General features: G+C 44.8%; 1 protein-coding gene across 1 annotated transcript in view; it reads right to left on the reverse strand.

Moving 5' to 3' along the window:
- The window catches only part of LOC137326854 (cell adhesion molecule DSCAM-like), a 449,662-nt gene that overhangs the window by 45,577 nt on the left and 386,979 nt on the right, over positions 1-17,106 (reverse strand). Inside the window, exons 23-25 of the mRNA XM_067992234.1 lie at positions 13,672-13,825; positions 12,964-13,081; positions 12,223-12,386 (exon numbers count right to left, since the gene is read on the reverse strand). Of these exons, the coding sequence (XP_067848335.1) occupies positions 12,223-12,386; positions 12,964-13,081; positions 13,672-13,825 (436 nt within the window). The remainder of the gene's footprint in view (positions 1-12,222; positions 12,387-12,963; positions 13,082-13,671; positions 13,826-17,106) is intronic.

Below are 17,106 nucleotides of genomic sequence, written 5' to 3' on the forward strand. Positions count from 1 at the left end.
CACCTTACATACTCTAGCCTGGGTGTTATCTTGAACGTTACACACTGTGGTCTGTGCATTATCCTACACTTTACACACTGCAGTCTGTGCGCCATCTTACACTTTACACACTGCGGTCTGTGCATTATCCTACACTTTACACACTGTGGTCTGTGCATTATCCTACACTTTACACACTGTGGGCTGTGCATTATCCTACACTTTACACACTGTGGTCTGTGCATTATCCTACACTTTACACACTGTGGGCTGTGCATTATCCTACACTTTACACACTGTGGTCTGTGCATTATCCTACACTTTACACACTGTGGTCTGTGCATTATCCTACACTTTACACAGTGTGGTCTGTGCATTATCCTACACTTTACACACTGCGGTCTGTGCGCCATCTTACACTTTACACACTGTGGTCTGTGCATTATCCTACACTTTACACACTGCGGTCTGTGCGCCATCTTACACTTTACACACTGTGGTCTGTGCATTATCCTACACTTTACACACTGTGGTCTGTGCATTATCCTACACTTTACACACTGTGGTCTGTGCGCCATCTTACACTTTACACACTGTGGTCTGTGCATTATCCTACACTTTACACACTGCGGTCTGTGCGCCATCTTACACTTTACACACTGTGGTCTGTGCATTATCCTACACTTTACACACTGTGGTCTGTGCATTATCCTACACTTTACACACTGTGGTCTGTGCATTATCCTACACTTTACACACTGCGGTCTGTGCGCCATCTTACACTTTACACATTGTGGTCTGTGCATTATCCTACACTTTACACACTGCGGCCTGTGCATTATCCTACACTTTACACACTGCGGCCTGTGCATTATCCTACACTTTACACACTGCGGTCTGTGCATTATCCTACACTTCACACACTGCGGTCTGTGCATTATCCTACACTTTACACACTGCGGCCTGTGCATTATCCTACACTTTACACACTGCGGTCTGTGCATTATCCTACACTTTACACACTGTGGTCTGTGCATTATCCTACACTTTACACACTGCGGTCTGTGCATTATCCTACACTTTACACACTGCGGTCTGTGCATTATCCTACACTTTACACACTGTGGCCTGTGCATTAACCTACACTTTACACACTGTGGTCTGTGCATTATCCTACACTTTACACACTGTGGTCTGTGCATTATCCTACACTTTACACACTGTGGTCTGTGCATTATCCTACACTTTACACACTGTGGTCTGTGCATTATCCTACACTTTACACACTGCGGTCTGTGCGCCATCTTACACTTTACACACTGTGGGCTGTGCATTATCCTACACTTTACACACTGTGGTCTGTGCATTATCCTACACTTTACACACTGTGGTCTGTGCATTATCCTACACTTTACACACTGCGGTCTGTGCTCCATCTTACACTTTACACACTGTGGTCTGTGCATTATCTTACACTTTACACACTGTGGTCTGTGCGCCATCTTACACTTTACACACTGCGGTCTGTGCATTATCCTACACTTTACACACTGCGGTCGGTGCGCCATCTTACACTTTACACACTGTGGTCTGTGCATTATCCTACACTTTACACACTGTGGTCTGTGCGCCATCTTACACTTTACACACTGTGGTCTGTGCATTATCCTACACTTTACACACTGCGGTCGGTGCGCCATCTTACACTTTACACACTGCGGTCTGTGCATTAACCTACACTTTACACACTGCGGTCGGTGCGCCATCTTACACTTTACACACTGTGGTCTGTGCATTATCCTACACTTTACACACTGCGGTCTGTGCATTATCCTACACTTTACACACTGTGGTCTGTGCATTATCCTACACTTTACACACTGTGGTCTGTGCATTATCCTACACTTTACACACTGTGGTCTGTGCATTATCCTACACTTTACACACTGCGGCCTGTGCATTATCCTACACTTTACACACTGTGGGCTGTGCATTATCCTACACTTTACACACTGCGGTCGGTGCGCCATCTTACACTTTACACACTGCGGTCTGTGCGCCATCTTACACTTTACACACTGTGGTCTGTGCATTATCCTACACTTTACACACTGTGGTCTGTGCATTATCCTACACTTTACACACTGTGGTCTGTGCATTATCCTACACTTTACACACTGCGGTCTGTGCGCCATCTTACACTTTACACACTGTGGTCTGTGCATTATCCTACACTTTACACACTGTGGTCTGTGCATTATCCTACACTTTACACACTGTGGTCTGTGCATTATCCTACACTTTACACACTGTGGGCTGTGCATTATCCTACACTTTACACACTGCGGTCTGTGCGCCATCTTACACTTTACACACTGTGGTCTGTGCATTATCCTACACTTTACACATTGTGGTCTGTGCATTATCCTACACTTTACACACTGCGGTCTGTGCATTATCCTACACTTTACACACTGTGGTCTGTGCGCCATCTTACACTTTACACACTGTGGTCTGTGCATTATCCTACACTTTACACACTGTGGTCTGTGCGCCATCTTACACTTTACACACTGTGGTCTGTGCATTATCCTACACTTTACACACTGTGGTCTGTGCATTATCCTACACTTTACACACTGTGGTCTGTGCATTATCCTACACTTTACACATTGTGGTCTGTGCATTATCCTACACTTTACACACTGTGGTCTGTGCATTATCCTACACTTTACACATTGTGGTCTGTGCATTATCCTACACTTTACACACTGTGGTCTGTGCATTATCCTACACTTTACACACTGCGGCCTGTGCGTCATCCTACACTTTACACACTGTGGTCTGTGCGCCATCTTACACTTTACACAGTGTGGTCTGTGCATTATCCTACACTTTACACAGTGTGGTCTGTGCATTATCCTACACTTTGCACACTGCGGCCTGTGCATTATCCTACACTTTACACACTGCGGTCTGTGCGCCATCTTACACTTTACACACTGCGGTCTGTGCGCCATCTTACACTTTACACATTGTGGTCTGTGCATTATCCTACACTTTACACACTGTGGTCTGTGCATTATCCTACACTTTACACACTGCGGTCTGTGCGCCATCTTACACTTTACACATTGTGGTCTGTGCATTATCCTACACTTTACACACTGCGGTCTGTGCGCCATCTTACACTTTACACACTGTGGCCTGTGCATTATCCTACACTTTACACACTGTGGTCTGTGCATTATCCTACACTTTACACACTGTGGTCTGTGCATTATCCTACACTTTACACACTGTGGTCTGTGCATTATCCTACACTTTACACACTGTGGTCTGTGCATTATCCTACACTTTACACACTGCGGTCTGTGCGCCATCTTACACTTTACACATTGTGGTCTGTGCATTATCCTACACTTTACACACTGTGGTCTGTGCATTATCCTACACTTTACACACTGCGGTCTGTGCGCCATCTTACACTTTACACATTGTGGTCTGTGCATTATCCTACACTTTACACACTGCGGTCTGTGCGCCATCTTACACTTTACACACTGTGGCCTGTGCATTATCCTACACTTTACACACTGTGGTCTGTGCATTATCCTACACTTTACACACTGCGGTCTGTGCATTATCCTACACTTTACACACTGTGGTCTGTGCATTATCCTACACTTTACACACTGTGGTCTGTGCATTATCCTACACTTTACACATTGTGGTCTGTGCATTATCCTACACTTTACACACTGTGGTCTGTGCATTATCCTACACTTTACACATTGTGGTCTGTGCATTATCCTACACTTTACACACTGTGGTCTGTGCATTATCCTACACTTTACACACTGCGGCCTGTGCGTCATCCTACACTTTACACACTGTGGTCTGTGCGCCATCTTACACTTTACACACTGCGGTCTGTGCATTATCCTACACTTTACACATTGTGGTCTGTGCATTATCCTACACTTTACACACTGTGGTCTGTGCATTATCCTACACTTTACACAGTGTGGTCTGTGCATTATCCTACACTTTACACAGTGTGGTCTGTGCATTATCCTACACTTCACACAGTGTGGTCTGTGCATTATCCTACACTTTACACAGTGTGGTCTGTGCATTATCCTACACTTTGCACACTGCGGCCTGTGCATTATCCTACACTTTACACACTGCGGTCTGTGCGCCATCTTACACTTTACACACTGCGGTCTGTGCGCCATCTTACACTTTACACATTGTGGTCTGTGCATTATCCTACACTTTACACACTGTGGTCTGTGCATTATCCTACACTTTACACACTGCGGTCTGTGCGCCATCTTACACTTTACACATTGTGGTCTGTGCATTATCCTACACTTTACACACTGCGGTCTGTGCGCCATCTTACACTTTACACACTGTGGCCTGTGCATTATCCTACACTTTACACACTGTGGTCTGTGCATTATCCTACACTTTACACACTGTGGTCTGTGCATTATCCTACACTTTACACACTGTGGTCTGTGCATTATCCTACACTTTACACACTGTGGTCTGTGCATTATCCTACACTTTACACACTGTGGTCTGTGCATTATCCTACACTTTACACACTGTGGTCTGTGCATTATCCTACACTTTACACACTGCGGTCTGTGCGCCATCTTACACTTTACACATTGTGGTCTGTGCATTATCCTACACTTTACACACTGTGGTCTGTGCATTATCCTACACTTTACACACTGCGGTCTGTGCGCCATCTTACACTTTACACATTGTGGTCTGTGCATTATCCTACACTTTACACACTGCGGTCTGTGCGCCATCTTACACTTTACACACTGTGGCCTGTGCATTATCCTACACTTTACACACTGTGGTCTGTGCATTATCCTACACTTTACACACTGCGGTATGTGCATTATCCTACACTTTACACACTGTGGTCTGTGCATTATCCTACACTTTACACATTGTGGTCTGTGCATTATCCTACACTTTACACACTGTGGTCTGTGCATTATCCTACACTTTACACACTGTGGTCTGTGCATTATCCTACACTTTACACACTGTGGGCTGTGCATTATCCTACACTTTACACACTGCGGTCTGTGCATTATCCTACACTTTACACACTGTGGTCTGTGCGTCATCCTACACTTTACACACTGCGGTCTGTGCATTATCCTACACTTTACACACTGCGGCCTGTGCATTATCCTACACTTTACACACTGTGGTCTGTGCATTATCCTACACTTTACACACTGCGGTCTGTGCATTATCCTACACTTTACACACTGCGGCCTGTGCATTATCCTACACTTTACACACTGCGGTCTGTGCATTATCCTACACTTTACACACTGTGGTCTGTGCATTATCCTACACTTTACACACTGCGGTCTGTGCATTATCCTACACTTTACACACTGCGGCCTGTGCATTATCCTACCCTTTACACACTGTGGTCTGTGCATTATCCTACACTTTACACACTGCAGCCTGTGCATTATCCTACACTTTACACACTGCGGTCTGTGCATTATCCTACACTTTACACACTGTGGTCTGTGCGTCATCCTACACTTTACACACTGCGGTCTGTGCATTATCCTACACTTTACACACTGTGGTCTGTGCATTATCCTACACTTTACCCACTGTGGTCTGTGCGTCATCCTACACTTTACACACTGCGGTCTGTGCATTATCCTACACTTTACACACTGTGGTCTGTGCATTTTCCTACACTTTACACACTGTGGGCTGTGCATTATCCTACACTTTACACACTGTGGTCTGTGCGTCATCCTACACTTTACACACTGCGGTCTGTGCATTATCCTACACTTTACACACTGCGGTCTGTGCATTATCCTACACTTTACACACTGCGGTCTGTGCATTATCCTACACTTTACACACTGTGGTCTGTGCGTCATCCTACACTTTACACACTGCGGCCTGTGCATTATCCTACACTTTACACACTGCGGTCTGTGCATTATCCTACACTTTACACACTGCGGCCTGTGCATTATCCTACACTTTACACACTGCGGTCGGTGCATTATCCTACACTTTACACACTGCGGCCTGTGCATTATCCTACACTTTACACACTGCGGTCTGTGCATTATCCTACACTTTACACACTGCGGTCTGTGCATTATCCTACACTTTACACACTGCGGTCTGTGCATTATCCTACACTTTACACACTGTGGTCTGTGCGTCATCCTACACTTTACACACTGCGGTCTGTGCATTATCCTACACTTTACACACTGTGGTCTGTGCATTATCCTACACTTTACACACTGCGGCCTGTGCATTATCCTACACTTTACACACTGTGGTCTGTGCATTATCCTACACTTTACACACTGTGGTCTGTGCGTCATCCTACACTTTACACACTGCGGTCTGTGCATTATCCTACACTTTACACACTGTGGTCTGTGCATTATCCTACACTTTACCCACTGTGGTCTGTGCGTCATCCTACACTTTACACACTGCGGTCTGTGCATTATCCTACACTTTACACACTGTGGTCTGTGCATTTTCCTACACTTTACACACTGTGGGCTGTGCATTATCCTACACTTTACACACTGTGGTCTGTGCGTCATCCTACACTTTACACACTGCGGTCTGTGCATTATCCTACACTTTACACACTGCGGTCTGTGCATTATCCTACACTTTACACACTGCGGTCTGTGCATTATCCTACACTTTACACACTGTGGTCTGTGCGTCATCCTACACTTTACACACTGCGGCCTGTGCATTATCCTACACTTTACACACTGCGGTCTGTGCATTATCCTACACTTTACACACTGCGGCCTGTGCATTATCCTACACTTTACACACTGCGGTCGGTGCATTATCCTACACTTTACACACTGCGGCCTGTGCATTATCCTACACTTTACACACTGCGGTCTGTGCATTATCCTACACTTTACACACTGCGGTCTGTGCATTATCCTACACTTTACACACTGCGGTCTGTGCATTATCCTACACTTTACACACTGTGGTCTGTGCGTCATCCTACACTTTACACACTGCGGTCTGTGCATTATCCTACACTTTACACACTGTGGTCTGTGCATTATCCTACACTTTACACACTGCGGCCTGTGCATTATCCTACACTTTACACACTGCGGTCGGTGCATTATCCTACACTTTACACACTGCGGCCTGTGCATTATCCTACACTTTACACACTGCGGTCTGTGCATTATCCTACACTTTACACACTGCGGTCTGTGCATTATCCTACACTTTACACACTGCGGTCTGTGCATTATCCTACACTTTACACACTGTGGTCTGTGCGTCATCCTACACTTTACACACTGCGGTCTGTGCATTATCCTACACTTTACACACTGTGGTCTGTGCGTCATCCTACACTTTACACACTGCGGTCTGTGCATTATCCTACACTTTACACACTGTGGGCTGTGCATTATCCTACACTTTACACACTGCGGTCTGTGCATTATCCTACACTTTACACACTGTGGTCTGTGCGTCATCCTACACTTTACACACTGTGGTCTGTGCATTATCCTACACTTTACACACTGTGGTCTGTGCGTCATCCTACACTTTACACACTGCGGTCTGTGCATTATCCTACACTTTACACACTGCGGCCTGTGCATTATCCTACACTTTACACACTGTGGTCTGTGCATTATCCTACACTTTACACACTGTGGTCTGTGCATTATCCTACACTTTACACACTGCGGCCTGTGCATTATCCTACACTTTACACACTGTGGTCTGTGCATTATCCTACACTTTACACACTGCGGCCTGTGCATTATCCTACACTTTACACACTGTGGCCTGTGCATTATCCTACACTTTACACACTGTGGCCTGTGCATTATCCTACACTTTACACACTGTGGTCTGTGCATTATCCTACATTTTACACACTGTGGTCTGTGCATTATCCTACACTTTACACACTGTGGTCTGTGCATTATCCTACACTTTACACACTGCGGCCTGTGCATTATCCTACACTTTACACACTGCGGCCTGTGCATTATCCTACACTTTACACGCTGTGGTCTGTGCATTATCCTACACTTTACACACTGCGGCCTGTGCATTATCCTACACTTTACACACTGCGGCCTGTGCGTCATCTTACACTTTACACACTGTGGGCTGTGCATTATCCTACACATTATATACTCTAGCCTGTGCATTATCCCACGTTACATATTCTAGCCCCTGTGTTATCCTGTCTGTTAATATGCTCCACCCTGTACGTTATCCTATAAATACTCTTCTTTGAATTCAGGCATTGCACCCACCAGTCCTAGCAAAACCTCATCAGCAAATGTTGATTCTGAGATATCTATTGTATCCAATAACCACAGTTCCCATTATATCTAACCACCAACTTTGATAATAAAATTCCATCACCACCTGGGCAGTTTCTAGATGCTAATCTTTCTTTTCTTGTTCTGAGACAATTGTACTACCAGATAGTAATCATCGGACTGCAGCGGTTCAAGAAGGCGGCTCACCACCACCTTCTCGAGGGCAATTAGGGATGGGCAATAAATGCTGGCCTTGCCAGTGACGCCCACATCCCGTGAACGAATAAAAAAAAAAGAATATTAGGTCAGAGTTACTACACAAGGTTCTGTCCATTTTCTTTATGTCACTGCAGGCACATTAGTAATTAGAAGAGATATTGACCTTTTGAAGGGGATAACGCTGCATGAAAATGCCAGTGTCAATTCTCATGAAGTGCTCAAGCATATATCATTTCATTAGCAACACCAGAGTCAGAGGCTTCAAACATTCAAAGGTTTGTCTCCCCCCGCAGGGTTCATGCTTTCCTGTTTTGCAATATTGCCAGAAGGTCAAATTATCAGGTTCAACCCAAACAAACTCTATTGATTCAAACATAGAATTATATAGCATTTACAGCACAAAAACAGGCCATTTGACTCAACTGGTCTATGCCAGTGTTTATACTCCACACGAGCCTCCTCCCACCCTACTTCATCTAACCCTATCAGCATTTGCCCCTCAGATAATGAAGCAGTCCGTGCCTGCATGCAGCAAGACCTGGACAACATCCAGGCTTGGGCTGATAAGTGGCAAGTAACATTCGCGCTAGGCAAGTGCCAGGCAATGACCAGCTCCAACAAGAGAGAGTCTAACCACCTCTCCTTGACATTCAACGGCATTACCATCGCCGAATCCCCCACCATCAACATCCTGGGGGTCACCATTGGCCAGAAATTTAACTGGACCACCCACATAAATACTGTGGCTGCAAGAGCAGGTCAGAGGCTGGGTATTCTGCGGCAAGTGACTCACCTCCTGACTCCCCAAAGCCTTTCCACCATCTACAAGGCACAAGTCAGGAGTGTGATGGAATACTCTCCACTTGCCTGGATGAGTGCAGCTCCAACAACACTCAAGAAGCTCGACACCATCCAGGACAAAGCAACCCACTTGATTGGCACCCCATCCACCACCCTAAACATTCACTCCCTTCACCACCGGTGTACTGTGGCTGCAGTGTGTCCCATCCACAGGATGCACTGCAGCAACTCGCCAAGGCTTCTTCGACAGCACCTCCCAAACCCGCGACCTCTACCACCTAGAAGGACAAGAGCAGCAGGCACATGGGAACAACACCACCTGCACGTTCCCCTCCAAGTCACACACCATCCCGACTTGGAAATATATCACCGTTCCTTCATCGTCACTGGGTCAAAATCCTGGAACTCCTTTTCTAACAGCACTGTGGGAAAACCTTCACCACACGGACTGCAGCGGTTCAAGGAGGCGGCTCACCACCACCTTCTCAAGGGCAATTAGGGATGGGCAATAAATGCTGACCTCGCCAGCGACGCCCACATCCCATGAACGAGTAAATAAAAAAGCATATCCTTCTATTCCTTTCTCCCTCATGTACTTATCTAGTTTCCCCTTAAATGCAAACATTGCAGCTGGATTGCTGGAAATACTATGTAGTGGGTTTCATTAAAGTCAAATTCTGAGTGTAATAAGTATTTATTCTCCAAGAAACTGGACAGTAAGCAAGAAGTTTACTGAGTACTGAGTACCTGAGTTGGATAAGAAGGAGTTTTCCAGTACTGGAGGGACAGTAAAGACCTTTTTTTGTATTCTTGATGGTTTCTAACCCAGCAATAGGATTGAATCCTTATAACAAATGCAGTCTGTATCGGCGGAGAACAGTTACAGCACTTCCTGTGTTATACACCTGTTACCCGTTCTAGGTTAAAATATCTACCCGCAGAGAAAAAAAAACCCACTGAACTAATCTTTACAGCTATTGAAACAAAGCTTTTTTTGAAAGATACGGTCTGATGTGCAGAATATTCATGATAACTAAATTTCAGCATAGCAGCAGGGAAAATGATGACATAGGAAAGCAGAATTGATGAGAAATGTTACTGTGTGTGTGAACCAGACATACACAGTCAGATATAACTTTCCAAGGCTAGCACCGTGATTGCAGGCCTCACCCGATCAAATCCAAAAGACTCTTGAGCATCAAGGCCGGTGATTGTAGTGTGGCTTTATTGTTTTGACACAAAACAAAGGTATTGTGCGCTAAACATGACCTGGGAGTTTGACAGTGGGTGCCTGAAATGTTCCATTCCCCAGCAATAACATCCCTCACCTCGCTGAGCACAAAAAATGTGTGGCGTTACCTTCACAAAAAAGCTCAGTCTAACCTATTTGATGTTACAGCTGGATATTAGTAGAGTCTGAATCTCTTCTATAATACTTAGGCCCAAATCGTTATAAAATTGGATATCCCAGTGGTGAAGGATAGAATATTAGAGCCTGGTCTTCAGTTGCTTCCAAGCCTTTATTCACAGAGCTCCACATTACATACACCACACTCTATATATGAATACAAGAGAGTCCCCAATTGGTAACCCATTCCAGTTAACGATCACCCTCTGTGCCAAGAAATACTTTGACATCTTTCCAAAGCCTTCACAATCCTGAGCTTGTGCCCCCTTGTCCTGCTGCCTTGAATTATCTAAAAGTATTACCACAAATTTAATTTCTCCTATCGAATTAAGAGAAAAGGTGCACAGGAGCAGTCCAGAATGAGTCTGCCTCTAGGAACATAGGAAGGAATATAAGAATATAAGAACAGGAGAAGGCCATCCGGCCCCTCGAGCCTGTTCCGCCATTAAATTAGATCATGGCTGATCTGTATCTTCACTTCTGCCTTGGTTCCGCAACCCTTGATATCCTTGCCTAACAAAAATCTATCAATCTCAGTTTTGAAATTTTCAATTGACTCCCAGCCTCAACAGCTTTCCGGGGGAAGAGAGTTCCAGATTTCCACTCCCCTTCCTGACATCACCCCTGAAGGCCTAGCTCTAATTTTGAGGTTATGCACCCTTGTTCTGGACTCTCCCAACAGAGGAAATTGTTTCTTTCCATCTACCCTATCAAATCCTTTAATCATCTTAAACACACTCCAATTTCCCCTCTTCCCTATGTCAAAGCACCTGGCCATGTAAACTCAGCTCCCACCTCTCGACATCAGTCAACTTTGTCATCGACGTTCTTATGTAATATCCCACTGAAAGTCTATTTGTTTGTTCATTTTGGGTCTGCTACATATTTTAGAGATGTTTTATCAGGACCAGTGATGGACCAAAAGTATGGAGGCGTCTACAGTACCAAACTATAGCTACACACTGCTAAATGGTTGTCAAGGTGTCTAAACATTTGCTTGAAAGTGTCTTCTGCTCTACATTCAAGAATGAATTGGCACCAATATAAATGGTGGGTAAATTCGCCATTGGGCCATGTAGACCAGAAGGTCTTGGATTCGGTCCCTGGTTTGACTGGGCTGCAGTTGGAACCCTATAATTGTCCTCAGTGTCTTTGAGCTAAAGAGAGAAAAAAGGTTCCCATTGCTGTTCGTTATCTAGTGGCCCCTGCTGGAAAATGGGCAGGTGTGGATATTGAGTGAGAACAGTATCAGGTGTCCTTCACAGTGATATAGTTCACCACCAAGGAAGCACACATGAATAAAGCCTACAGGACGAGTTACAAAATGGCAGGTCTGCCAACAAAAATCCACAACTGGGGGAAGAGAAAGGGAGACATTTGAGAAGAAAAAAAAATAACATAAAATGGATGCCACTTCTAATGAAGGCTCCTCACCTTGCACCTGTAGGTTGAGGAGAATTTCATCCGATCCCCAGTTATTGCTTGTCATGCAGCTGTAGTACCCAGAATCCTCTGCTTTTACCGTGCGGATGACGAAGCTCCCGTTGTTAAAGATGCTCCTGCGCCCATCAATCAGGACAGGGGCGGGGGTTCCACTGCTAAACCAGAGAAAACGAGGGTATGAATCTGACCGTACGCATAAACAAACACATGAGGTAAAGTTTGGCTCAGCTCATCGACGTTAGCTTATAGACTGTAGTTGAGGACTATAGTAACTGAGTGCTTTATTACTGCATGTTCAGTCCCTTTTAGGATCTGCTTGTCTTGTTTGATTTTTGTGGACCAGATAGTTTGGAAAGAGCTGCTCTTAGCACTATTGTCTCATCGATGAATAAATCCTAAATCAGAACACCAAGATCAGTTTAGTATCAGCAGCTTGTGATGTGTGCAGATTAATGGGGACATTGCTGTAACTTGATATGTGGCCTCCTTCATGGAATGCATCTGAGCGACCCAGGAATGTAACAGGCTTGCAGCTGGCTGGCGTAGGGAGACTCACTGTGTAAGGACCTGTGTTTGCACAGTTCTCACTACCTTAACACCCCAGGGCGCACAAACGTGCTGTACCAGCCACTTGCTTCCTTTTCTTGCGGTTTCACACCTGATTTGGTACAGTCGGAAGCTAATCATTTCGAAGCTGCAGCTGCCTGTCCAAGATGCAGCCTCCCCGTTTACCTGTTCTTCATCCATTTGACTGTAGGCGCTGGGTCTCCGACGGCTTTGCACGGCAGCACGATATCCCGCATCCACGGCGTTGTCACGGTGCCGCTGAACGTTAAGATCCGGGCCGGTGCTGATAACAACCACAACAGCAAGGGTTAAAATCGCAATCTCCGTTTCGTGTCTTTCATCTAACCATAGAGTGAAGGTGATTGGAGGGGAGGAGGAGGGGGGAGGAGAGGGGTAAACAACATCAGCGGAATTAATTGGGCTCAAAATGCACCCTCCTGCTGACCCCAAATCGTATCACTGAATTGCATTGATTGAAGTGAATAACTGTAACAGAGCCTGAAGTGGATTTAAAAGTACTTAAATCTTCCCTAAAGTTCTTGGCCCAAAATGAAGGGCGTGTATCATGCACAGGGGTACCTTAAAATCCCAAATTTATGGAAGTGGAGTATAAATGTGAAATATACATCAGCGCATTAAGAAGAATAAACCACTTCTCAATTTCTTCAGAATGCACGCGTTAAAATAGTGGGCAGGCTAATATCACACTGTTCCGCCATGTACAGAATTTAACCGCAGGGGCTCGTAGTTACAAACTAAGGACAACAAAAGAAAATAAGAAATCATAGAATCATACAGCACAGACTGTTACTACGGGGGTTTGATCATACAGCTGAAGGCTTAAACATCACCAGCGTCACCCTGGAACATTACCTTTGGCTAGGGGCTCTACGGTAATGATCTCACTAGAGTTCCCTCTCCCAGCTGCGGTGATAGCAACAACCCAGATGCTGTACTGGCGATTCTGGCTCAGGTTGGGAATGCGGTAATAGAATGCGTCTGGTGAGGCTTCGAATTCGCTGATCACCTGGGAAGGAAAACAAGGACAATTACTGGTGCCATAGTGAAACCCAAGACCATTAAGGCATCGACTTTTCACTGTTACTTGTCAATATATCTAACATATCATTTTACGGGGAAATAAAATCTCTCATCTGAACCCAGGTGAAGAACATTTAGTTCTGGAGGGTCCAGTTGTGTAGATTGTTTGTAAATTAACACTTCTGCTGTTGAATAGCAATATCTGAGGTTGATGATTCCTGGTTGGGCCGAGCCCTTACCCTCTGGCCATGAACTTGTGAGCAGTACAATGATCGTCAATGATAAAGAATAAAAAAATGACAAATACTTGGTTTAACAGGCTGGGGCTCTTTTCTCTAGAAAAGAGAAGGTTGAGGAGCATCCTCAATTTTAAAATTATGAAGGGGTTCGATAAGGTAGAGGTAGAGAAGATGTTTCTATTTGTGAGGGAGTCCAAAACTCGGGGTCATAAATATAAAATCGTCGCCAATAAATCCAATAGGGAATTCAGGAGAAACTTTTTTACCCAGAGAATGGTTAGAATGTGGAACTTGCTACCACATGGAGTATCATAGCATCATTGACACATACAGCACAAAAGGAGGCCATTTGGCCCATTATGCCTGTGCCGGCTCTTTGTAACAGCTATCCATAGCAGGTTATGCTGATAGGGTTAGATGAAGTAGGGTGGGAGGAGGCTCATGTGAAGCATAAACACCGGCACAGACCTGTTGGGCCGAATGGCCTGTTTCTGTGCTGTACATTCTATGTAATTCTATGTAACAATGCTGGAGGGAGCATCTTCTGTTAACAAAGAAGGATTGAGCTAGCTCTCCCGATGGCGTAGTGGGTAAAGGCAGTGTTGTACCAAGTCATACCCAACAGGAAGATGATTCATGGTGTGTGCCGAGTTGGCTAATCTCCACCAGAGCAGTGGTTGGGCTACTACAATTGGTGTGAGAAACCCAGTGCTAGAGAGGGAACAGAGGAAACCAGCCTGTGCAAGATGGACTAATGGTGATGTGGAACTGTTTGCCAACAGGAGTCAGTCGCTTTAGGAGAGGATGGGAGAACGTTGGAGAAAACTTAATATCTTAAATTCAGGCCATTTCCTTCACCGTTTAGCACCTCTGCAACTGAAAGAAGGTGACTGAACCTACCTTTGTAATGTGAAATAGTGCTGAGCTCTTAGTGATCACAATGACCTGAATAAAATAACTGGGGAGAAAGCACTCAGTTCTGTGTAATAGTCTACCTAACAGCCTGAAGGGGCTTTAGAGAAATATGCAAGATATTAAATGGTAACTACAGAGAACTACTTCAACATTAGGCAGTAGGACAGGGGGTGGAGGGGATAGGTTTACACCAGTGAAAGGTGAAATTAGGACACACAAAACAGACTTCCAGGTAGAGCAGTGGGCACAAAAGCTGATGATTCATTCAAGAGTTACTTGGGTTCTGTGATGTGGGGACTGTGGACAGATGAATTGAGACGAATCTCCTTCCTTTTCTGTATTTATCCACTGAATGAAACTCAAAGAAGTCAAGGGTATTAGTTACAGCACACAACAATAGCACACTTTTCCAATCTATTGTACAGTCCATGTCAGTATAAAGTAACTCATATTAATACACCGCCTTCCACAGAAGAAAAAGTGTTGCTAAACGAATGGCCTTTGATGGGAACAAAGGATCTCCAAGGGAGGGCAAAGGGTTAATAAATCGGTAAATAATTAATCAACGTGCTCACTGATTTACATCAGGATGTTAGGCAGCCTACTGCACAGGACTGAGGGCCCTCCAACTGTTTTGTTCAGACCATTGTGATCGCTAAGGGCTCAGCACTGTTTTACACTACAAAGGTAAGCTGGGCAAGGACCTTGTTGCTGTGTTTGTGAGCTGAAGAATATAATAACCAATTTATAATCAGGAATGGCTTACATTCCATATTATAACCTGGTTCTCTCGCTGTGGGGCAGATTTGGTAACAAAAAAGCATTCCACCTCTCTACCTCTCTCTCCTCCTTTAAGACCCTCCTTAAAACCTACCTCTTTGACCAAGCTTTTGGTCACCTGTCCTAATGTCGCCTTATGTGGCTCGGTGACAAATTTTGTTTGACAATGCTCCTGTGAAGCACCTTGAGAGGTTTTACCATGTTAAAGGCGCTATATGAATGCAAGTTGTTGTTCTTGTTATTGGGAAGTCGTTAAAACAACTTTGAAACTCTGGAAGGGGTCACCCCCTGGTCAGGTTGAAGGGAGTAGACTAGGCCTGTATTTCTTCACTCAGAGGGTGGTGAATCTTTGGAATTCTCTACCCCAGAGGGCTGTGGAGGTTCAGTCATTGAGTACATTCAAAACAGAGATTGATAGATTTCTAGATATTAAAGGTATCAAGGGATATGGGGATGGTGCAGGAAAATGGCGTTGAGGTAAAAGATCAGTCTTGATCTTGTTGAATGGTGGAACAAGCTCGAGGGGCCGGATGGCCTACTCCTGCTCCTATTTCTTATGTTCTTAAGTTCTTATGTCCTCACAGATCAGCAATGGCGAAACTATGTTTGCTGGCCTGTAAAGGCGAGCTGAGAATGGAAGATATGATGCATTCTGCCACTAGCAAATGTTTATTCTTATGACCAGCAGCCCTCAATGGTCAGAAATCCCAGCAAAACCTCCATCGAAGGATGGCATTGGTGGCTCCAATGTCATGGTAACCTGGTCATTTACACAGGTGGGCTGCCCCCACATTGTCTTGTCTTTAGAAGCAACTCCATTAAAATAAAATGAGATATCATAGAATCATACAGCATAGGAGGCCAATCAGCCCATCGTGTCTGTGCCGGCTCTTTGAAAGAGCTTTCCAATTAGTCCCACACCCCTGCTCTTTTCCTATAGCCCTGCAAATTTCTCCTTTTCAAGTCTCTATCCAATTCCCTTTTGAAAGTTACTATTGAATCTGCTTCCACCACCTTTTCAGGCAGTGGATTCCAAATCATAATTACTCACTGCGTAAAGAAAAGTTTATGTATACATGACATGTAACAGAGAATCACACATGGAGAGAAATACGTTCAGAGACTCGGTGCTGGTCAGACTGCAATTAAAGCAGGTTACAAGGCAGAGGACAGGTTACCAGAGGACTGATTCCCCATAATTCTGTCCTAGGTACTTTTTCTCCCCAAAAGGATTGTCACAAAGGACTGGCATTTGTTGTTTGTGAGGCTTCATGCAAAAATGTGTGTTATCAGTCCATTTTGACCTGCTATCAGAGGGGCCTCCAAGGTGGGT

Source organism: Heptranchias perlo, chromosome 11, assembly GCF_035084215.1.
Source record: "Heptranchias perlo isolate sHepPer1 chromosome 11, sHepPer1.hap1, whole genome shotgun sequence".
NCBI classification, from domain to species: domain Eukaryota; kingdom Metazoa; phylum Chordata; class Chondrichthyes; order Hexanchiformes; family Hexanchidae; genus Heptranchias; species Heptranchias perlo.